At 47.7% G+C, this 23,341-nt stretch overlaps 1 protein-coding gene across 3 annotated transcripts in view; it reads left to right on the plus strand.

The window, feature by feature from the left end:
- SUGP2 (SURP and G-patch domain containing 2) overlaps nt 1-23,341 on the plus strand; it is a 56,090-nt gene that overhangs the window by 19,068 nt on the left and 13,681 nt on the right. For all 3 annotated transcript variants that reach the window (XM_029613855.1, XM_029613854.1, XM_029613853.1), the window contains exons 6-9: nt 15,144-15,255; nt 16,512-16,852; nt 18,283-18,350; nt 18,538-18,674. In XM_029613855.1, coding sequence (XP_029469715.1) covers nt 15,144-15,255; nt 16,512-16,852; nt 18,283-18,350; nt 18,538-18,674 — 658 coding nt within the window. The remainder of the gene's footprint in view (nt 1-15,143; nt 15,256-16,511; nt 16,853-18,282; nt 18,351-18,537; nt 18,675-23,341) is intronic.

Here is a 23,341-nt window from a genome sequence, read left to right on the forward strand (position 1 = left end):
ATTCTATAGTGTTGGAAAAGGATTGGCCTTCATTGTCTTCTACGCCTCATAGGTCTTCCAAGCATGCTGCGCTGGCATTGCTAACATGCAGTCATTGATATCTGTGTATGGCACCAGTATACTGTTGGTGCAAGTAATTCCACTGCTGTCCATGTACGTACTGCCACCACACTCCAGTTCAGTGCTATCCTTTGCTACACACTCGAAAAAAGCCAAAGCATGCTGTCTTCATAAGTCCTTCGTAAGTCTTCAGCATCTCCAAAGCAAAAGCTTCAGCACCATTGATGCATCATAGAATTCCAGACTGTAATCTTGGTGCCAAATTACCAGCACAAATTTATGCTGGTCGCCCAAGATCTGGAGCAGAGAGTGAAATACTATCTCCATCCCCTTCTATTACTAGAGTTCTTACTGCATCAAGATTACTTACGGAAGGTCAGTATTTAGAAATGCTAGATCCAATGTATTTATTTTTTTCTTTTTTAATGGTATTTCAAATTAATAAAGCATGAAAAACTTTGTATCAGTAACCAGGTGATATACAAAACCAAATACTATAGGAAAAATAAATATACATATAAATGTATAAAAAAATACAATATATGCAACCCCTGAAATAAGAAAAAAGAAAAGAAAGGAGGAGAAAGAAAAAACTGAAAAACTTAAGGCAAATGCACTAGCGAGCCAAGTCTGTTATACCAAAAACAAGAGCTCATTCGTTCCATATAGTAACAGGAGAAGATGTTAACCTCTTAGAGCCTCAATAAAGGATTTAACCTGTTCTGGAGAAAAAAGAAAGAAAACTAACACAAAAACAAATGAGGCTCCTAAAGACAGTGTCTTATCTGAGAGCCAGAAAGGCCTAACAAAGTAGTCCTTTTAATGATTTCTGGGGAAGACAATTCTAAGAAGCCTGTTAAATTCAAGGAAGGAACTACAGGAGCCTCTTGACCAGGAATAACATTAGGTGAGGATGGCAAACATACTAATTTGTTCCCAGCAGGAAGCATGTATGGAGCGAATGGGCCAACATCGCGTCGGATCAGTAGGTCCTCGATGTGATCGCCAACGGCTACGTGTTAGACTTTGCTCGAACTCCTTGACCGCTTTCTAATCTCTCCCTGCGGCTCTCTGAAGCGTCTAGTGGTGTGCCAGACTCTGGACAGGCTATAGGAGCTCGGGGCCCTGGTCCATGTACCCCTGGAGGAACAGGGATCCGGCCAGTATTTCATCTACTTCGTCGTGCCCAAAAAGGACAGCTCCTTCCGACCGATCCTGGACCTCAGGAAGGTCAACCGAGCTCACTGGGTGCCCCATTTTCGGATGGAGACCCTGCGAGCGGTCATAGCGGCAGGGGTGAATTTCTGGCCTCTCTCGACTTGACAGAGGCTTACCTGCATATCCCAAACCGCCACGACCATCAGAAGTATCTCCGCTTCGCCATTCTGGGACATCACTTCCAGTTCCAGGCGCTTTCCGTTCGGCCTGGTACCGTGCTGCATACGTTCACCAAGGTCATGATAGTGGTGGCAGCTTCCCTTCGGGAGGGAGTCCTGGTCCACCCTTCCCTGGACGACTGGCTCATCTGGGCCAAGTCGGAGAACCTGTGCACTGCAGCGGTTGACAGAGTCGCGACTTTTCTCTCCTCCCTCGGGTGGATTGTCAGCTTCTCCAAGAGTCACCTCAAGCCCTCCCAGGTCCTGAAATTTCTAGGAGCCCGTTTCGTCACCCACGTGGGCAAAGTCCTACTGCCCAAGCACCGGGCACTCTAAGCTCATGAACCAGGTACAACATCTCTTATCTCTTTCGGTACTCACGGCCTGGGACTATCTCCAGGTCCTGGGCTCCATGGCTTCCACCATAGATCGCATATGCGTCCTCTACAGAAAGCATTGCTGTCCCGCTGGAAGCCGATCTCGCAGAAATTCCAAACACCCCTACTGCTCTGAGACTCAACCATTGCCAGCATGCAGTAGTGGCTTTCACTCTCCCATCTCTTGAAAGGAGGGCCTTTGGAGACACCCCAGTGGATCGTTGTGACGACGGATGCCAGCCTCTCCGGCTGGGGAGCGGTGTGTCAGCACCAGTCTACACAAGAACCGTGGTCTCCTGTGCAATCCCGATGGCACATCAATCCTCTGGAAGCCCGAGCTATCCGTCTGATACTCAAGATCCTAGAAGCACGTTGCTAGAAAACCAGAGACAGCTGGGTCCTCAAGATTGTAGAATCTGGATACTATTGCATTTTTCCTGGGTACCCTCTTATCCGCATTGTTTAGTAATCTGTCCAGAGTCATCTCACTTGATGCAACTCTTATCTGGAAGTGGAATCACTTCAGCAACAAGTGATAGAGCTGGCCTCTGGATTCTAGCATAGTCAGGGATTCTACTCCTTGTATTCTATCATTTTGGGGATTGAGACCCATTCTGGATTTGAGAAGACTGAACAAGCATTTTCTCCAAGAGAAATTCAAAATCCTTGCAACACGAATCTTCCCTTTATCCAGAAGGGGTTCTGAAGGATGTGTATGCCTACATACCCATCTATCCCACCTACTCATTACCTTCGCTTCATGTTGGACACTCTCTATTTTCAATGCAAAGCTTTCCCCTTTGGCTTGTTCGCAGTTCCGAGTGTCTTCACCAAATGCATGGCTGTAGTAATAGCATACTTGCGGTATCAGGAAGTCCTAGTCTTCCTGTACTTGGACAATTGGATAGTCACAGCCAGGTCCCAGAAGAGCATATTAAACTCCCTGAAAAAGTCAATTTAGCAACTGTAGAAGTTGGGTTTTCTGGTAAATTTGGAGAAATCAAATTTAATGCTGAATCAGAGAATACATTTTTTTGGATAGATTTAGAGCAGAGCTGTTCTTTCAGAATGGATAAATACTCTGAGATTATTGGTTCACAAGCTACTAAGCTCATAGCACTCGCTGGCCAAGGCAATCTTAGTTTTTTGAGACACATGGCAGTGCCCATTCGTGAAGTTCTACTAACTTGCCTACATATCGGCCATCTACAGTGGAATCTATGCTGTCAATGGGACCAACTAATTCAATCCTTGACGTCCACAGTCCAACTTTCCAGGATCATATGAAACAGGAGTTACGCTAGTGGTTGAACACCCACAATCTCTGCCCGACAGTTTTCCTCATCAAGTAACTAGCAAAAGAATGAGGTGCCCACATGGGGACTTTGATCTGAAAATGCCTTTCTTTGAGAGACAATCTGTTGGGAGTGGATGGCAATTAAATATGTTCTATCAACTTTTATGTATCTTCTTCAAGGGAAAAGCATTTTAATTCAGACTAACAACCAAGTAACCTTGTTTTGTGTTAATAAATAAGGAGGCACAAGGTCATGGGCTCTCTTGTCAGGAAATGCTACTGATATGACCCTTGGCATGCAAGAATCAAGCTCTCCTTCAGCCAATCTATCATCCAGCGATCTCCAAGACACTAGCAGATTGTCTCAGCAGAATATTCTGTCTGCACACATAGTCTCTGCAACAATCAATAGCAGACACTAGTTAACTTATGGGGGTATATCAATGGTTGACGTATTTGCAACAGAGCAGAACAGAAAGAATAAGGGTTACACACGGCCCCCCCTCCCCACCACACACACATACTTTTTTTTTTTTTTTTAAATAAAAATTGATCTGGTAGCCATCAGGACCAGAACTCTTCCCAGCAGGCAAGCTACCTATGGCTGTTGGAATCTTGAACTCAATAATCTGAGCCCTAAGACTGTCAGCCATCTCTGGGGATATCTACCCCACTCAAAAAGGCATGGACAAGGTCATTGCCCTCATTCCTGGTCAATCCTATACATATTTCCAAAGAAACCCTTAACCAGCATACTCATTTCTCGAGGGTCCACAAGTAAAACCACTAGCAGCTGTCTTTAATTTATGTATATGCATACAAGAAGCCCTTCTCTTCGCAGTGCAATTTGTGTATGCTGCTTTAAAAAAAATGCAACAGTCGTTTTTGTTTACTAGGGTCTGTGATCCCTCTGATTCAGTCTGAAGCTGCTTAGCCATTAATTACCCACAAATGTATGAACAAGGTGGGAGGCTATACCCACCCTGAGCAGGCACATATGGACATTCCTCAATAAATCAATATGCTCGACTGTATGGTTGATTTTTAAACAAATCAAAACACAAAAAACTTAACTCCAAACGATTTCCAACCTCCCAACAGCAGTAGATAATTTCCTCAGACAACAGACCACTGCCACCCCTAAATACCCACCTAACCAGTCACATCCATCTGAAAGGGTCTTCATGAGGGGATTGGTAAATGCTTAGATTGACAGAGAAAAGTCACAGGCTTTACAGTGGCCACAAGGTTTGTGGCCAGTGTATAGCTCTGGGACAGTATGGGGAATGGTATAAATAATACAACCTTATTGCCTCTTGTAAAATTGTAAATAGTGCAACTCTGTTGATTTATATTCAATGCTGTTACCTATCTTGTTCTTCCTGCCCTTACTTTAACTCTACCGGTTCTATGTATCTCTTTACTTTGTTAAACCGTTTCGTGTAAACCGATTATGATGTGAAAACGAATACCGGTATATAAAAATTTGAAATAAATAAATTTGAAATAAAGCTGGAAAAAGTTGCTCGGTTGTAACCAGCAGACTTAGGTTAGCTCAGGACACTTTCCTACTCAATTGGAACGCAGGTCTCGTGTATGCTTTTCCATTGATACGATAGCCAGAACAGTGCAGAAAGTGCTAACAGATTGAGCTTGAGTGACCTTCAGAGTTCTAGCGTGGCCCAGAGAAATTTGGTTTGTATATCTTGTACAACTTTCCAGCAGTCCTCCAATCTATCTGGGCACAGACTTAACCTTATTAACTCAAGGAACTCTTTCATCCAAATCTCTCATCCTGAGAGCTTGGATGTTGAACAATTATTAATTGCTGATCTTGCTTTACCTAGAGAAATCTAGGACATAATGAACTAGAGGACCCTACAGCTTTAAAAGGAAAAGATTCTCCATGCTGTCAGCATAAGGCCTTGGACCCATTTTTTTGTGAGCCCAAGAATTTATTAATCTACTTGTGCTCTCTCTCTCTCTCTGCATTAGGCCTCACCATATTCTTTGTAAGGGTGCATCTCAGCACTATAGCAACTTACTATGTGACAGTTGATGGTAAACCCATCTCAACTCATCCTTTTGGTATTGAGATTTATGAAAAGCTTGTGGCACTTAAAGCCCCCAGTTACAGAAATCTTTCAGTATCATGGAACCTGAATATTGTCCTGTCTCAATTTATGAAGCTGCCCTTTGAACCACTGTTCCCTGTACATACCCAGATCAGTCCAGGCTCCTGGGTTTTGACTCCCTTCCAGCAGATGGAGACAGTTTTACTAACACTGCCATATAAGCTGAGGTGCCACCTGCAGTCCCTCAGTATTTCTCTGACTCCAGCAGATGGTGGAGTACCATGGAACCTGTATATTGTCCTGCCTCAATTGATGAAGCTGCCCTTTAAACCACTGATACCAGCTTCCCTGAAATTATTGACGTGGAAGATAGTTTTTCTTGTGGCAGTAACATCGGTCAGAAGAGTCTGCGAACTCCAAACACTGGTTCACTATCCACCATACATGCAGTTCTTCCACAATAGGGTAGTATTTCGCACTGACCCAAAGTTTCTACCAAAAATCTTATCGGCTTTCCATATCAATCAATCCATTGTATTGCTCACCTTTTTTCCAAGGCCACAAGTATGGAGAGAAACCCTTCATACTTCATACTTTCACGATTTTCGGACTATACTTCAATCACTCATCTTTTCTGGGCTTGACTACTGTAATTCTCTTTATATAGGTCTCCCAGATAACACACTTCACTCACTTCAACTGATCCAAAACGCAGCAGCACGTATCTTAACAAACTCTTCCATAAAAAATCATATCACTCCGATACTTCAATCATTACATTGGTTACCAATTAAATACAGAATACAATTCAAGATCCTGTCCATTATACACTCTCTCATCTACACTCCTAATTCAATTACCTTATGTTCCATTCTCCGGATTTACAAACCCACCAGACATCTAAGATCACTGGACAAAAACCTCTTAGACATCCCATCACCACGACAGGCCTGTCTTGACATCACCAGAAAAAGATCATTCTCTGTCATTGGACCAATCTTATGGAACGCATTACCAGACTCTTTAAGATCCATATCCAACTCCAAACACTTCAAAAAATCCCTAAAAACACATTTATTTCAATCTGCTTTCCATATATCACACACTAAATAACATAACTACTTCTCCATCACACAGGGCACAACATTATTATATATTGATTTATTTTTTATGTAAACTATTCATTGTTTTAGATTTTTATTTTTATTATATATTTTTGTAATTTTGAGCTTTTATAATTTGATAATCTTTATGTTCTTTTAAATTTAAATCTTTATTTACATTTGTTTTTTATTTAGTTATGTAAACCGTTTTGATTAAACACTGTTTGTAAAGACTGTATACAAACACTTTTAAATAAATAAAATAAATATTGCAAAAGAGCCTTAGCCTACTACAAGAAAAGAACTCTGCCACTTTTCATATCTTACGAACCTAATAGATGGCATAACAGCCACCAAAGATACATTGTCCAACTGGTTAGCGGACTACATTCAGTGCTGTTAGTTGCAGGCCTATAAATTAGTTTATCAAAGATAATCAAGTTAGAGCTATGGTTGCTTCTATGGCTTATCTGCAGAAGGTGCCTTTTCAAGACATCTGCAAAGTTGTGACTTGGTCATAAATTCACACATTTACATCCCATTACTGTCTGGACAATTTTCCAAAGACTGACAGTAATTTTGGGCAAACAGTTTTGTGTAGTCTGTTCACTCAGTAGTTACTTTCCACAGTGGAATCCAGGTTGGTTATTAAGTAAAAGCTGTGCTGCAATCTTCAGCTTGGGACTTCCCACATGTCATGGTTATTTTAGCCCTGCTTCCTATAAATTGTTTTTCATAGATAGGCTGAATTAGCTATCTGAATACCCACACACCTCCCTGGAGAGTTGAATACCTAACTAGTTTAGCTCTGAAATTGACTGAGAGCTCTCGTAAGGTAGGGATTCCCAAACATGGTCAGAGCGAAAAGCCCTACTAACTAGGAGAGATGAGTCTGGTACTGCTGGATGACATCACCCATGTGTCATGGCTTATTCATCCTGCTGTTTACTGAAAACTACATTTCTCTGTATGTACCCAGATCAGTCCAGACTCCTAGGTTTTGCCTTCCCACCAGCAGATGGAGACAAAGTTTTGACTGACTCTGCCCTATACCCTCAGGTGCCACCTACAGTCCATCAGTATTTCTCTGTCTCCAGCAGATGATGGAGGTGCATAACCTACAGTCTGTGAAGAAAATTTAGGAATTAGTTTAAAAAAAAAAAAAAAAGTTGAGTTTGGTTAGGCAGCTATAGCCCTTTAAAAAAAAAAAAAAAAAAAAAAGGAAGCAACAAGGAGCCTTTAAGCCTCCCAGGGGGTTGGAAGGTCCTGAGGGGACCACCCCCTGTTAGTTGAGGCATCTGGAGTTCGGGGTCAAAGGCCCTTCTCTCGGCTTCTGCTTCCAGAGCTCTGGGTGATACCGGGGAGCCCGGATCACTCACCCCAAGAGCTGCAGGACCCATGCAGAGCTTCTGTCAGGTTTGACTGGAAAAAAAAAAGTGTCTTAATGGCACTTTTGCCAGTTTCTTTTTACTGTGTGAGGGAGTCTCTGGATTTTCTCCGGCGGGGGTGATCTGAGGTCGGACGCCGAATTTTTCCCTTTTGTGTGTTTTGTTTTTTTTTAAGTAGCGTTGCAGCCAGAAGATTGCCGGGTGGTGCAGCTTTGTAGAGCGTGCGGGGACGCACGCTCTCAAGTCTCCCGTGATGGTCTATGTTCCGCCTGCCTTCCCGGAGGGGAGGTCTCTTCCGAATCCGCCGGATGAGGTGTTTTTAAATCGTGCTGAGATCCCGGGCGCTTTCTTCAGCAGATCTGTTTCCGCTCAGTGCGGGAACGGATGCCTTTTTGGATATGATTCGCGTGGCAGTGCAGGATGCGGCGGGGGAGGGGAAATCCCCACATCCCTTATCTCCGCAGCAGGCGGCCTCCGAGGAGGGCAGACCTGGTGAAGAGCCTATAGTCATGGCAGAGGGAGAGCCCTGAAGGGGCTTCGGACTCTTCATTCTCCTGATTTTATTGTGCTATTGCATAAAGCTTTTAAAGCAAGGAGAGCCGCCAAAAGGAATGGTTATGGTCCTGGGGACAAAGGTCCTTAAGCGGTCCAAAGCCCTGGAGGAGGAGGGGGCTCCTCCTCCAGGGTCCGTGACACCCCGGCCGCTGGATATTTCCTTATTGGAAGTTTCCGATATTGAGGACGGAGAGCCAGGAGACCAGCCTCTACCAGGAGCAGGACAGGAGGAGATCCAGGCCCATTCTACCAGACATGGCCCCCTAGTTCTTGAAGGGGATGACCCCAAGGTGGTTCGTCTGTTTCGTAGGGATATCATCTCCACTTATTCCCGTGGTGTTGGAGGAATTGGCATTGATGCCCCTCTGGAAGACTCCCAGATGGGGGCCATTGATCCTGTCATAGTAGGTCTTCGTGGTCCGTCCTGGTCCTTCCCGTTCCATATTTCGGTTACGGACTTACTATTTCATGAATGGGCACACCAGACTTGGGTCTGAAAGTCAGTAAAGCGATGGATAAGCTGTATCCTTTACCAGAGGAATCCCAGGATATTCTTTGGGTCCCCAAGGTGGCTGCTGCAGTTTCTACGGTCACTAAGAAGATCACCATCCTGGTGACAAGGGCAACAGCTCTCGGGGATCTTCAGGATCGTAAATTCGAAATCCAGCTCAAGAAGATTTTCGAGGTCTCCACACTGGGAGTGCAGGCTGCCATGTGCAGCAGTTTCGCCTTGCGGGCAGAACTTCACTGGATGCAGCTTCTATAGAATAATACATCCCTGTCACAGGAGAAGGCTGTACAAACAGGGCGCTTAGAAAACCGCAGTATGCTCTGTATCAGGGGTCAGGAACCTTTTTGGCTGAGAGAGCCATAAACGCCACATATTTTAAAATGTAATTCCATGAGAGCCATACAATATGTTTAAAACTAAATACAAGTAAATGTGTGCATTTTATGTAAGATCACACTTTTAAAGTACAATAAGTCTCTGAAAATATTACACCAGGCCTTAAGACACCAATACATCTCCTATTAGGAAAACGGACCAAGTCAGGCTGCTATAGAGTCCTACACAGAAACTACACGCCAGCAGAAAACCTCACCTGAATCACGTGCTGTCCCTCACCTAACATAGAATAAAGAGACCAAAACGCATAACAAGAAGCATGCAGACAAAAACTGAATTGGAAACTGCAACAAGCCAGAGTCTCTGTATGCAGTGTAACAAAGGAAAAAGAAACATCACACATCCTTATAAAACAAATCAAGAAATATAAAATCATCAGCAGTAAAACTGTACTAACAAAAAGAACATATTTCGAAACAGCTGATGAGTGGAATATCCAATAATTAAAACTCATATAAAACATTTCCAGATACCAACAAAATATTTCAAAATAGCAGACACAAAGATCCAGTAATGAAAAATAATAAGGATACAAAAATGTTTTTGCTCTGCATACCTGGGAACGTTTGATATCCAGGTGTCCTGAGATTGTTCTGAATTAGCAGGAGGTGGGGTGGTTTGCTTGAACTTTCTCCTCTCTCAGTCACATACCAGCGCTCTCTCTCACACTGGCTCTCAATGACACACCTATACACACATGCTCTCAGTCACTCACATATACAAATGTTTTTTCTCTCTCACTTAATTACACATTTACACACATGCTGTCTATCTTTTCACGCTTACACACACACAGGCTTTCAATCACATAAATACATGCTGTCTTTTTCTCTCACACACAGACTCTCATTCACATGCTTACAAACATGTCCTCTCTTTCTCTCATTTACACACAGGCTCTCAATCACATACTCACATGCTCCCTCACCTAAATCAGCTCTCAATCACACACAGACACACATGGTCTCTCTCATTTAAACACAGGCTCTCAATCACATACTCACATGCTCCCTCACCTAAATCAGCTCTCAATCACACACAGACACACATGGTCTCTCTCTCTCATTTACACACAGGCTCTCAATCACATACTCACATGCTCCATCACCTAAACCAGCTGTCAATCAGACACAGACACACATGATCTCTCTCTTACTTATACACACAGGCTCTTAATCATACATACACATGATCTCTCTCACACACAAAGGATCTCAATCATACACACATACTCTTTCAAACAAACAGGTTTTTCAATTACAAACTTACACATACAGGGTCCAATGGTAAACTTACATTCATGCTCTCTCTCTCACAGGCAGGATCTCAATCACAGACATACTCTCTTTCACATATACAGGCTCTCAATCATTCACATACATGCAATCTCTCACTCACACACACAGGATCTCAAACACACATGCTTGCTCGCTCATTCACTCTCTCTCTCCCCCCCCCCCCCCCCCCCCCCCCCCCCCGGAACTCGCGGCGGCAGCAGCAGCAGCCACCTCCCAACGCTAACCTCCTTCATTTTCAGCCCTCGCGGAGGCGAAGGCGGAGTCCCATCGGCCGCGGTTGAAGATTTTCATTTCCTCCTCCGAGCCGCGCTGCAGTCACCGGCGTGCTCTCTTCTTCCCGCGGCCCGGAAGAGGAAGTGGAGAGCATCGGGTGCCTGCGCGGGAAGACCCGCGCAGGCACCCGATGACTCCAGCGCTGGCACCCGGCTGACACCCGATGACTCCCGCGCAGGCACCCGGATGACTCCAGTCGGCGTGCTCTCTTCTCCTCCCCCCCGCGGCCCGAAAGAGGAAGTGGTGAGCATCGGGTGCCTGCGCGGAAGAAGAGACCCACGCTAGTGTGGTCTCTTCTTCCCGCGCAGGCACCCGATGCTCTCCACTTCCTCTTCCGGGACGCGGGGGGGGGGGGGGGGGGGAGAAGAAGAGAGCACGCCGCTGACTCCAGCTGTCCTGCCGCGTTCCGCCGCCCGGGCTGACAGCATTTTAAGCCCGGGCGGCGGAGGACCGGGGAGCAGCTGGGTCAGCGGGGAACCGCGAAGTATGGCGACACTTGTCTGCGAGCCAGATGCAGCCCTCAAAAGAGCCATATCTGGCTCGCGAGCCATGGGTTCCCGACCCCTGCTCTGTATGATCTGCTGCGCACTTCAGCCAGGTCCATGATTTCAGCGGTGTCTGTTCATAGACTACTTTGGCTGAGAAACTGATCTGCAGATGTTTCCTCCAAAGCTCAGCTAGGTTCTTTGCCTTTCAAGGGCAAACTGCTGTTCGGTAAAGATTTGGAAGGCATGATTCAATCGTTGGGGGAGAACAAAGTTCATCGCCTGCCTGAGGACAGACCCAAGACATGGGGTTCCTTTCCCCCTCGGTCTCGGAGGTTCCGCTCTTCCAGGTTGGTGGGCTCGTTGTCCAGACAAGGGTCGAGTAGACGACAATCCTGGTCCCAGTCCTTTCGTGGACGTAGCTTTGGTAGGACTGGTCCCCAAGCTACAGGAGGAACAAAATCTTCCCAGTGAAATGAGACCGGTCTACTCCTCTGTTCCCGTTGTAGGAGGCAGATTGTCTGTTTTACGAGGAGAGGGCCAAACTCACGTCGGACCAGTGGGTCCTCAATGTGATAAGACCAGGCTTTAGATTTTGCGCGGAGCCTTCACAACCTTTTTCTTGTCTCCCCATGTTCCTACGCTCAGAAGCGTTGGGGCGGTGCAAGACACCATACAGTGCCTACGTGAATTCGGGGCCATAGTACCAGTGCCTCCAGCAGAACAGCGGAGGAGCCGTTATTCCATCTACTTCATGGTGCCCAAGAAAGAAGGCACATGCTGGCCCATTCTGTACTTAAAAAGGGTCAATCGCTGTCTTAGAGTTCCAAAGTTTTACATGGAGACCCTGAAGGCGGTCGTGGCGTCGGTGCACAGAGGAGAGTTCCTAGCGTCCCTGGATCTAACCGAAGCATATTTGCATATCTGGATCAGAGCCAACCATCAGAAATTCCTGAGGTTTTCCATTCTGGGAGACAATTTCCAGTCCTGCTCTATGCCATTCGGGCTTGCCACAGTGCCCCGGACCTTTACCAAGATAATGGTTGTGGTGGTGGCACAACTCCGGAAGGAAGGCTTCTTTGTTCATCCGCATCTAGACGATTGGCTGATTCGGGCAAAATCGGAGTCTCTCTGTTGCTCAGCGGTACACAGAGTTCTTCATCTGTTGCAGTCATTAGTTTGGGTGGTCAATCTAGCCAAGAGCCATCTGGTTCCCTCTGATTCCCTGGAATTCTTGGGAGCCCTATTCGACACGCAGCTTGGAAAGGTCTTCCTGACCGAACGAATAACCAAACTGCAAGAGCAAGTTCGGGATTTGTTGTGCAAGTGTCCTCCAAGAGTCTGGGATTATTTGAGTCCTTGGTTCGATGGCTTCCACCTTGGAGCTAGTCCCATGGGCCTTTGCTCATATGAAACCTCTTCAATCAGCATTGCTATCCCGTTGGAACCCGGGCTCCAAACAATTTCATCTCCTTCCTTTTACAGATTCTGCACGTTCCAGTCTTGATTGGTAGCTCCTCTCAAACAATTTACGCCAGGGGGAGGGGTGACCCTGGACGTTCCACTTGGATGGTGGTTACTATGGACGCCAGCTTCTCTGGTTGAAGAACGGTTTGTCAGGACAGAATGGTGCAGGGGCAATGGTCAGCGAAGGAATCCGATGGTCGACAAATCTTTTGGAGTCCAGAGCGGTGAGATTTGCTTTGCAAGTTCTACTGCCTCTTCTGCGGTGGAATTCTGTCAGGGTTCTATCCGACAGTGCAACTGCAGTGGCTTATATCAACTGCCAAAGAGGTACCAAAAGCCAGCTGGTGGCAAGTGAAGCTCAGCTGCTGAAAGCCTGGGTGGAACATCATCTCAGGAGGATTGCGGCCTCCCACATCGCGGGAGTCGACTATGTTCAAGCGGATTTCCTCAGTCACAACCGCCTCGATCCAGGGGAGAAGGAGAACTCTGAGGAGGCGTTCCGTCTCATATGCGACAAGTGGTTCACACCAAGTGTGGACCTGATGGCAACGTTTCGGAACTCCAAAGCCTGATGATTCTTCAGTTGACGTCAGGAGCCAGGGGCTGAAGGGGTGGATGCCCTGGCTCTTTCCTAGCCGACGAATGTTCTGCTGTATGTTTCCACCCTGGCCTCTGATAGGCAAGGTTCAACGGCGCATAGAAGCTCATCCAACGGGGGTGATCTGGGTGGCTCCGGAAAGGCTGAGATGTCCATGGTTCGCAGATCTAGTCAACCTAACAGTAGACTGACCCCTGAGGTTTCAGGACCTCCCAAACCTTCTGCGTCAAGGGGCCCGTTTGTTTGGAACAGGAAAATCACTTTTGTCTAGCAGCCTGACTTTTGAGAAGCGACAGTTAAAGGATAAGGGATATTCAGTCACAGTCGTAGCTACCCTATTGCTGTCAAGGTCGACCAGAGTGGGGAGAGTTGAGTCTTGGTGTATGAAGCGCGAGGTGGTCGCAGCTCGTGCATCAGTGTCTATCTTGTCCTTCCTACAGGCCGGTTTGGCTAAAGGTTTAGCGTGCAGTTCTCTAAGGGTGCAAGTGGCGTCCCTCAGTTGTTTCCATGGTAAAATCCGTGATGTAGCTTTAGCCACGCATCCAGATGTGGGGTGTTTTCTCAGAGGGGTGAAACATTTGCATCCTCCGGTACGAAATCCTTGCCCATCATGGAGCCTAAATTTGGTTCTCAAAGCTCTTTTTGTGGCACCATTTGAGCCTCTGAAGAGGGCGACGCTCAGAGATCTCATGTTAAAGGTGGTTTTTCTCGTGGCTATTTCCTCAGCTTGCCGGGTATCTGAGCTTCAGGCGTTGTCCTGTAGAGAGCCTTTTTCGAGGATTACGGATGCAGGAGTCTCCTTGCGGACGGTACCGCCTTTTCTCCCAAAGGTTGTGTCCTCTTCATTTTGAATCAGTCGGTAGAACTTCCATCCTTTCCGGATTTGGACCGATCTGACCCCCAGTCTAGAAATCTGAGGAAACTTGATGTGCGTTACAAATAGCTTCCGTATTTCTGACCATCTCTTTGTGCTGTGAAGTGGCCCCAAAAAAGGGCATAAGGCGTTTATGGCGACGATTGCTCGCTGGTTGAAAGAGGCTATTGGTTTGGCATACCTGATTCATGGCAGTCAGCTCCCGGTCGGACTTCGAGCACACATGGAGTGTCAGCAAGTTTCACCGCAAGAAATTTGTAGGGCGGCTACTTGGAAATCTTTGCACACCTTTGCTAGGCATTATCAGTTGGATGTCCAGGCTCTGGTGCTTTTGGTGAAGGTGTGATCCGAGTGGGACTCTCAAGGTCCCACCCTGTGTAGGAAAGCTCTGGTACATCCCAGGAGTCTGGACTGATCCAGATATGTACAGGGAAAGGAAAATTGGTTCTTACCTGCTAATGTTCGTTCCTGTTGTACCACGGATCAGTCCAGAGTCCTGCCCTCTTTCAGTATGAGATAACGGAGCGTCCACTCGTTCAGTAACTCTTTATATTCTGCGGAGTATTTTAAAAAGTTCTCAGTTTTTAAAGTTGCCAGTTTCCTGGGTTCTGCTCTTTCTTCGGGTTAGTGACCAGGTAGTGTGTGCAAATTAAGGTTGTTCTGAGTTATGGTTTATAAGTGTTCTGCTTGGATACAGTTTAATACTGACGGACTGTAGGTGACACCTGAGGGTATAGGGCAGAGTCAGTCAAAACTTCTGTCTCCATCTGCTGGTGGGGAGGCAAAACCCAGGAGTCTGGACTGATCCGTGGTACTACAGGAACGAAAATTAGCAGGTAAGAACCAATTTTCCTTTATAGTAATCAAACTTCCTTTTTCCAGTCTTGCGTAGTGACTCCAAATTGTAGAATGTTGTCATTGTCATGCATGTGGACATCCCTTTATTTTAGCCGACTTGTGAAAAAGTAGGAAACTAGTGTGATTGTGATTCTTTTTTTTTTCATTTCTAGTTGACGCAAAAACAAAGGATACTGCGGAGAAGCTAGCCCAGTTTGTTGCACAGGTGGGACCAGAAATAGAAAAATTCAGCATGGAAAATAGCGCATCCAATCCTGAATTTTGGTGAGCCATCTGCCATTCAGATAGTGAGAGAGAATTGCTGCTCTGAAAAGCTTTCACTTGCTTCTTTGCTGGCAATGTGCATGAAAAACTGAAACACAAATTCTAGATGGTAATTTCTCCTATCTAAATTATACACAGGAGCAGTTTCTTAACCCAGGATCTTTTTAGTATACTCCTGGACCTATCTCCCAGTTAGAAGTGGAAGACACCACTTTCCTTCCATTTGCAGAGTACATTTGCTTAGAACAGGGGTGGGCAAACCCTGGCCCCACGGAGCTCAGAGGGGAGCAGCAGCAGAGTTAGGCTTGGACAATGGATTAGCTCCTCCCTAGCACGTGGCAGTGGAGGAACGAGAGTTTCTGAGGCTGCTGTGTGTGTGTGTGTGTGTGTGAGAGAATAAATGGGTGCCTGCCTAGGTGGTCTATGAGTGTGAGAATTGATGGGAGCTCGCCTGGGGGTTTGTGTGTGTGTGAGAATCAATAGGATTTTGCCTAGGGTGGTGTGGCATTTACATGTGATGAGCGCTATTAGCTATGCACTGGTTGAGATGAACGTTTTGAACGTGCTTATCCCATTATTGCATCAGTTATTCTAGCGCATCCAACCGTGCACTAGGCTGAGTGCGTTATATTGCATTGGCCTTGTGTGTATGGATGGGTGAGAGAGAAGCATGTATATATGGATGGGTGAATGAGCATTGTGTGTGTGGTTGAGAGAGAGTGCATGTGTGCACAACAACCCTCCCCCCCCCCCCCCCCCCCTTCCTCTCTCCTTGCTAATCCATGACAATCTTGGGGCATCTGGAAATCAAAAGTTTCCAGGTATGGAGAGCAGGGTATTTTTAAAAATCCTTACTAATTTTAATTATTGGGCATTATTTGTGTCTGTTTTGGAACATTATGAGTTTTTAATGATTTGATGTTACTCTGTTTAATTGTGTTGAATTATTCTTTTTATTGGTATGGTTGCTGCGTGGGGTATAATTGCCAGGGTGCTCTCCCCTCCCCCCATGAACCGGAGTTCTAAGGGGGACTCCAACCCTTGGCTCTGATAAGCACCAGTAATGTGGCCCTCTTTATTTTTTTAAGCTTGCCCACCCCTGGCTTAGACAGTGTAAAAATGGATGCGTTGTGGTTATGAAACCTCTTTTTGTTTGGTAATATGCAAGTGTTTCTCTTTAGTATATTGTTTGCTGCTGATCTACAGATTTTGAGGATTGCACATGAAAATGGAGTAACTAATTGATCAATTTTTAGGTTTTTGCATGAGCAGAACAGCCCCGCTTATAAATTCTATCGGATGAAGGTAAATGAGTTCCGTCAAACCATGGGCACCTCTAAAGATTCAGCTTCCAAACAAGGAGATTCTCAAACTAAAGCAGCAAAGCGTGATGTGAAAGCGGAGAAGCTTGAGGATGAGAACACCCCAACTGCCGAAATGGAGTTGGAGTGTGAAGCAGCAGAGGCCCCTAACGAGGGTGCCTTACAAAGTGGAGTCACTCCTCCTGTCCGGGTGCCACTCCCACGGAAAAGAGTTAAATCTTTGAAAGTCGGCATACTCCCAAAGAAGAGGGTGTGTCTTGTTGACGAGCCACAAGGTCAGAATTTATTAACTTTGTCCATAGGGAAGATTGTAGCCTTCCAAAGATGCTTCATGGCGTGTCAGGATGCTAATTCAGGGGTTGAAATCTTTCTACTACTACTACTAAACATTTCTATACCGCTACACAACCTGTGCATGCTTTTCAAACATATAAAAGACAGTTTTCTGCTCAGTAGAGCTTACAGTCTAATAAAACAAACATACAGCACAAGAGACTTGGGGTATTTCATTAAGCAAGACAATGGTTTAAAAAAAAAAAAGGTTTACTTACAAGACTAAAAGCAGACAATTGGGCATAAAATTCAAAAGCAGTTTAAAAAAGATGGACTGGTCCCTCAAGCAGGGGATCATGTTTTATAGATGTAACAAGCCGTTAAGCCCGTCACAACGGGCTACATTACATTTTTGTTTTCGGTCCATTTTCGAAAACAGCACCCTCCTACACTTTTTCTCCCTCATTCCCCCTTCCCCCTCAGTCACTCACCCCCTTCCCACCCCTCAGTCTTACTCACACTCTGTCTCCCACTGCCTCCTTCGCCTCACTCTCACCTCCCTCCCCTTCCCTCAGTCACTCCCACCTCTCTCCCCTTCCCTCAGTCACTCCCCACCCTGTCTCAATCCCATCTCCCTCAGCCCTCCTCCACTCCCTTTTTTCTCTGCTCCACAACTTCTAACCCTTCCACTTACTCACATCCCTGTCTCTCACCTCTCCCTCATTCTCACTCTTCCCCACCCCCTACCTCCCTCCCACTCAGTCCCTCCCTCTCACTCAGTCCCAGTCCCTCTCTCCCCCCACTCAGTCCCTCCCTCCCCCCACTCAGTCCCTCCCTCCCTCAGTTCGTCCCTCCCTCCCTCGCTACTGGCCACCGCTGCCGCCGCTCCTCGTCGTCATTTGCCGCCGCCGCCGCTGCCCCCCGACGCCGCCACCGCTGCCCCCCGACGCCGCCACCGCTGCCCCCCGACGCCGCCACCGCTGCCCCCCCGACACCACCGCCGCCATGTTTTGTTTTTTTTTTTACGCTGGCTAAGACCGACGTCCTTGCGCGCACATGCTCTACTGCGCATTTGCGGGCCGTCGGTCATGGCCCATTTGCGGGCCGTCGGTCATGGCCCATTTGCGGGCCGTCGGTCATGGCCCATTTGCGGGCCGTCGGTCATGGCCCATTTGCGGGCTGTCGGTCATGGCCCATTTATAAGGTAGATACTCTTGGCAAATTCAGTGTTTCATTTGGCTGTGTAAGATTGTGATCCTTTTGATCAGAAAACTTTCCTGGTTTCAGTAACCTGTAGTGGAGCCCTCTAACAATTGTAGGAATTCTTAGTGAAAAGAGTGCAAACTGTTTATTTTAGTAAATGAAAATATCCAACTACAAGGCTTTCAAGTTAAACTTACAACTGGTCTTTTGTCTTTGATTAAACTTTCAGTTCATGACCCTGTCAGAATTGGTTATGATAGACCACGTGGACGACCAGCTGTTAGAAAGGTCAAACAAGTGAGTACAGAAATAGTATAACAATATGATCTCTGTAAGGTGGGTTGCACATCAGCAAATGGGAGCTATTTATGCAAAACGCACTTGCATACTTTGCTGGTTGAGGGTTCCTGGTTGAGATTACTGCTGAAAATGGGTGATTCTGACCTGTGCTCCTATTTTGTTCCATTCCTTCATCCTCTTACAGAAACCAAAGGATTTAGAATTTGCGAACAAAAAGCTGACAGACCAGAATGTGGGATTTCAGATGCTTAGGAAGATGGGCTGGAAGGAAGGACAAGGCCTCGGCTCTTCAGGAGGAGGAATTAAAGATCCAGTGAAAGTGTACGTAAGAGCAACTTAAATAATGCTTTGCCCCTCCATTGTTGTCCCTTTGGGGCATGAATGCTTATGAGTCTGGTTTGTTTTCCTCCACCCCGACGTCTCCACATATTGCCAACGATTATTTCTTATTGTCTCCACCAGACAAGTTGGTTATACTTCCCTATCAGCAAATAAATGAAAGCAAACAAAAAGTCTGTTCATATCCCAGATCAGTCCAGACTCCTGGGTTTTACCTTCCTGCCAGCACATGGAGACAGAGAAAAAAAGTTTCACTAACACTGCAATATATACATTTCAGACTGCAGGTTTTGCACCTCTACCATCTGCTGCAGACAAATACTAAGGGACTGCGGGTGGCACACTAGGTTATATGGCAGTGTTAGTGAAACTTTTTTTTTTCTTCTATCATAGACAATTTATGATGGTACAAACCGTTAAGCCCGTTAAAACGGGCAAGATTTTTGTCCCCTCTCCTATGTCTTTGCTCTGCCCCTCCCTCCCCCCTCCCCCCGCCCCCCAGCACCACGAAGGGTCAGAGGCAGCGCAGCGGTAGTAGGAGCTGCAGCGGCGGCTGAGGGGGAACTTGCGAGGCGTAACAGTCCTGCCATCCCAACTCCTTCCCCCCCCCCTTACCCAGTGGCGGAGGGACAGGCTCAGACCCCTTTCACTCTATCCTTACAGGCCCCAACTCCTTTGTTCTCCCGTTTCCCTCTACACTCAACCCCTTCCACTCTAAACTCTTAAGTGGAGAGCTGGGGGGGTAGAGAATCTGTCTCTCATACAGCCCCTACATAGGCTTCCTCTCTCTCTTGCACATACTCTCCCTCTGTCCCTCATGCATGCACGCCCAATCCCTCTCACACACATAACACAATCCCTCACGTAGTCTCCCTCTCTCTCTGGCACTCACACTTGCCTTCAGCACCCATTACCACACTTCTCTCTCACACAGTTAAAACGGGTGAGATTTTTGTCCCCTCTCCACCTAAGTCTTTGCTCTGCTCTCGCAAGAGCTTGCAAAGTTCCCACACCTGTTGTGTCTGGGAGAGTGACGAAAACACTCCGCTCCTCCCCCCCCCTGCGAAGGGCAGGAGGCAGCGGCGGCAGGAGCTGCAACAGATTTGGGACACGTTGCCTGGCTTGCTTTGCTCTTTCTGGGAGACCTGTGCCTTTAAGTAATCCGATTGGGGGCTTGAGAGGGAGGAGGGAGCAGGGCTCTGGCTTTCACTTTTTTTTTTGATCTGCTTTGCTGGGATTGGGGGTGGAGCGATGCCCATTTAAACTCTTCTCGTGGTGGCTGAGACCCACGAGGGGGGTTGCCAGCACAGCTCCCCCTCTGCAGTTGCGAGATATTTATGTGGCTTCTCCTTATCTGCGGGACTCAGGGGGCGGGGGAGGAGGCCGAGCTGTTCTCCATTCAGCTCTTTGCGCTTTGGCTTCCTCGGGCTGCAGCTGCTTGTGATCTCTTCACAGCCACTCTCCACTGCATTTACTCCGCTCCGGCCGCCCCAACTCCCTCTCCCCTGGCGGTGGACGGACTGGCTAGGCGACTCTTCTGCCCTTTCCTCCTGTGCGTAACGGTTCGGCAGCCCCTACTCCCTCCCCCCTTCCCCCGCGGCGGAGGAACGGGCTCGGAGCGGCGGCTCATCTGCCCTTTCCTCCTCCCCTCTGACACCCAGCATGTAGCGCAGAGCTCTATGGTACGCACATCGGCAGAGCCCATTTATATTGTAGATTTTCAGCATTCTTACCAGGGGCTTGTCAGATCCTGGTAGGGAAAACCCCCTGGTTTGAGGTGGACAAACGGGATTGGTGACTTAATAGGATTGTACAACTGATGGTCCATTTCCCTCATCCTCTAGAAGAGCCGTTTGGATTCCCACATCATCTCTGCAGGATTATTGGCCTTTGTTTATTGAACCTTTGTTTTCCTAGCATGAAGCAGATGGACTCAAGACCAGTGGGTATAATGTGTTCCTGATAACTGTTGGAGACTGAGTCAGATTTCAATCTGACGTTAGCCCTAGTACATATACCCCTGCAGGAAGCCCTGCTCCTCAGTATTTTCGGTCTCCATAGCAGTTCGAGACTCTATAAACGCTTGCACAGCATTAGAGTATTCTAACCAAAGAAATCTAAAACAAAGAAGAAATCTTACCTCTACAGACGAGCCCTGCTCTCCTGCGGTGATACCTAAAGGTCCCTCCCCCAGTTGAGAATTCCTGAGGTGATTTCTGCGATCCCTCAGAGGTGGGCCTTGGTCTGGCAGCCGGTTCCCAGCGTGGACTTAGCCCCCGGCAATGGGTGTGGCTGAGAGGCAGTGGGTTCAACTCAGAGTGCGGCAGTGAAGGTACTTTTCCCTCTTCCCCCCGCAGCCGGAGACCGCCTGGAAGGGAACTTGGAAACGCCAAGACAAAGTAAGGTAAAAAAAACTTCTTAAAAGTCTCCGGTCTCCGAGGCTCGAATAGCCGCACAGATTGCCAGCTGGCATCAGTGCTACCAGATTGATCAGCCCTATCCGGGCTAGACCCCGGTCTGATACAAAGGTCCTTCCACGTGGAGACCCTTCCAGATGGTCGCCATATTGCTCCCGTTGTCATCTACACCATTTTCACTTGATTGCCGCCCTGTCCGCTGATTTGAACCGTGCGTAAAAATTCACTTGTGCGCACACCAGCGCGCGCATAAGAGCCGTGCGCACAGCCACACGCTCAACTGTGCTCGGTGCATAAGTAAACCCCGTACATACAGCAGTGCGCACAACTCATTGAATGCGCATCCGACCTACACGCACAACTTTGGCGCACCCGGAGCACATAACTCAGCCTCCCAGTGTACGCTTGAACGCACAAGCCGGAGTTTTTGGCAATCCTACGCGCACAAACCATGGCATCACCGGACAAGAAGCTCAGGGCCTCTGCCCAGCATGCCACATTAGAGCTGCGCAGCACAAAGAGGCCACAGCCCTGTGTCTATAGTGCGAGGAGGCTCTGGGTGAATCAGGCCAAGGTCCCCTACAGCCGGCACTGGGATCCGATCTGGCTACACCCAGCGGGAACCTCCTTCAAACGGGGCTCCCCGGGGACGCAGCGCCACTCAATTTAGACCCAGCATCTTTCTCCTGGGTAGAATTCTTCAAAGGCCTACATACCTTTGTCCACATGCAACTGGCGCCTCTGACACAACCATAGTTTCCCCCAGAGGACCCTAACATCCTGGGACCCTCTAAACCCAGAGAAGTTCCCCTCCCGCCCCAAAGCCCCAACATGGGGGACATGGACACCTTGGACGAGGATTAGGACTCCCTGGAGGAAGGGGAAATCCCTCCAGGAATGGAACCTTACCGAACCATGAGGCGGTTCTTCGTCAAAGACTAACTTTCAGACCTCGTGGCTCACAGCTTGAAAGAGCTCACTATCCCAGGCACGAGTGCCACAGGGGAACTGAAGACGAAGACTCAGTCAGGCCTCCCATCATCTCCCTTTGCTGCAAGCCGTTCAACAGCTGATTGACCTGGAATGGGAGGCTCCAGAGGCCACGTTCAAGGGGGGGACAGACCCTCGCAGCCCTATACCCCCTGGATCTCGCTGCCAAAGATCTCCTGGCATTCCCCAAAGTGGATGACATGGTCTGCGCCGTCTCAAAGCGCACTACCATCCCAGTTGAAGGAGTGGCGGCACTCAAGGATGCCCAGGACAGACATCTGGAATCCATCCTCAGTCATTCGACATATCAGCTATGTTACAGCAGAATGCGGCCTGCTGTGACATGCACCTGCTTATCAAAGACCAGGAACGCCACCACACCTGTCGAAGCACTAGAACCAGCAGTATCATTCCTCCAGTTCCGGGCACTACCCTTAGGGCTAGCCATAGCACCCAGAACGTTCACCAAAATCATGGTCGTAGTGGCGGCAACACTGAGGAAAGAAGGAATCCTCGTACGTCCATATCTGGACGACTGGCCCATCAGGGCAAAATCCCCAGAGGAAAGTCATCAGGTGACCACCAGAGTCAAAACTCTACTGGAGAACCTCGGGTGGGTGGTCAACACAAACAAGAGCTGTCTGCAGCCCTCCCAATCTCTGGAGTACCTGGGAGTCCGGTTCGACACCAGACTAGACAAGGTCATTCTGACCCCTCCAAGGAGAACAAAACTGATGAACAAATTGCGAAACCTGTTAAGCAGCCTTCGCCCCAAGGTGTGGGACTACCTCCAAGTCCTCGGTCTCATGATATCCACACTGGAAGTGGTCCCATGGGCAAGAGCTCACATGCGACACCTACAGCGTTCCCTTCTGTCATGATGGAATCCGATGTCCCAGAACTACTCCGTTCGCCTCCAGCTCCCGGAGGAAGTTTGTACCAAGCTACAATGGTGGCTACAAGAAGACCATCTGGGCAAGGGAGTAAGGCTATCCCCCGCCGACCTGGATCCTGCTCACCATGGATGCGAGCCTACGAGGGTGGGGAGCCCACTGCCAGGAACTGCCCGCCCAGGGGCAATGGGACAAGGAAGAGTCTGGATGGAACATCAACCGACCGGAAGCACGGGCAATCAGGCTAGCCTGCCTACACTTCAGTCACAGACTCCGGGGTGAATCGGTTAGTCATATCTGACAATGGCCTACATCAACCGCCAGGGAGGAACCAGAAGCCAATAGGTGT

The sequence above is a fragment of the Rhinatrema bivittatum genome, chromosome 8 (genome assembly GCF_901001135.1).
Source record: "Rhinatrema bivittatum chromosome 8, aRhiBiv1.1, whole genome shotgun sequence".
Lineage (NCBI taxonomy): Eukaryota > Metazoa > Chordata > Amphibia > Gymnophiona > Rhinatrematidae > Rhinatrema > Rhinatrema bivittatum.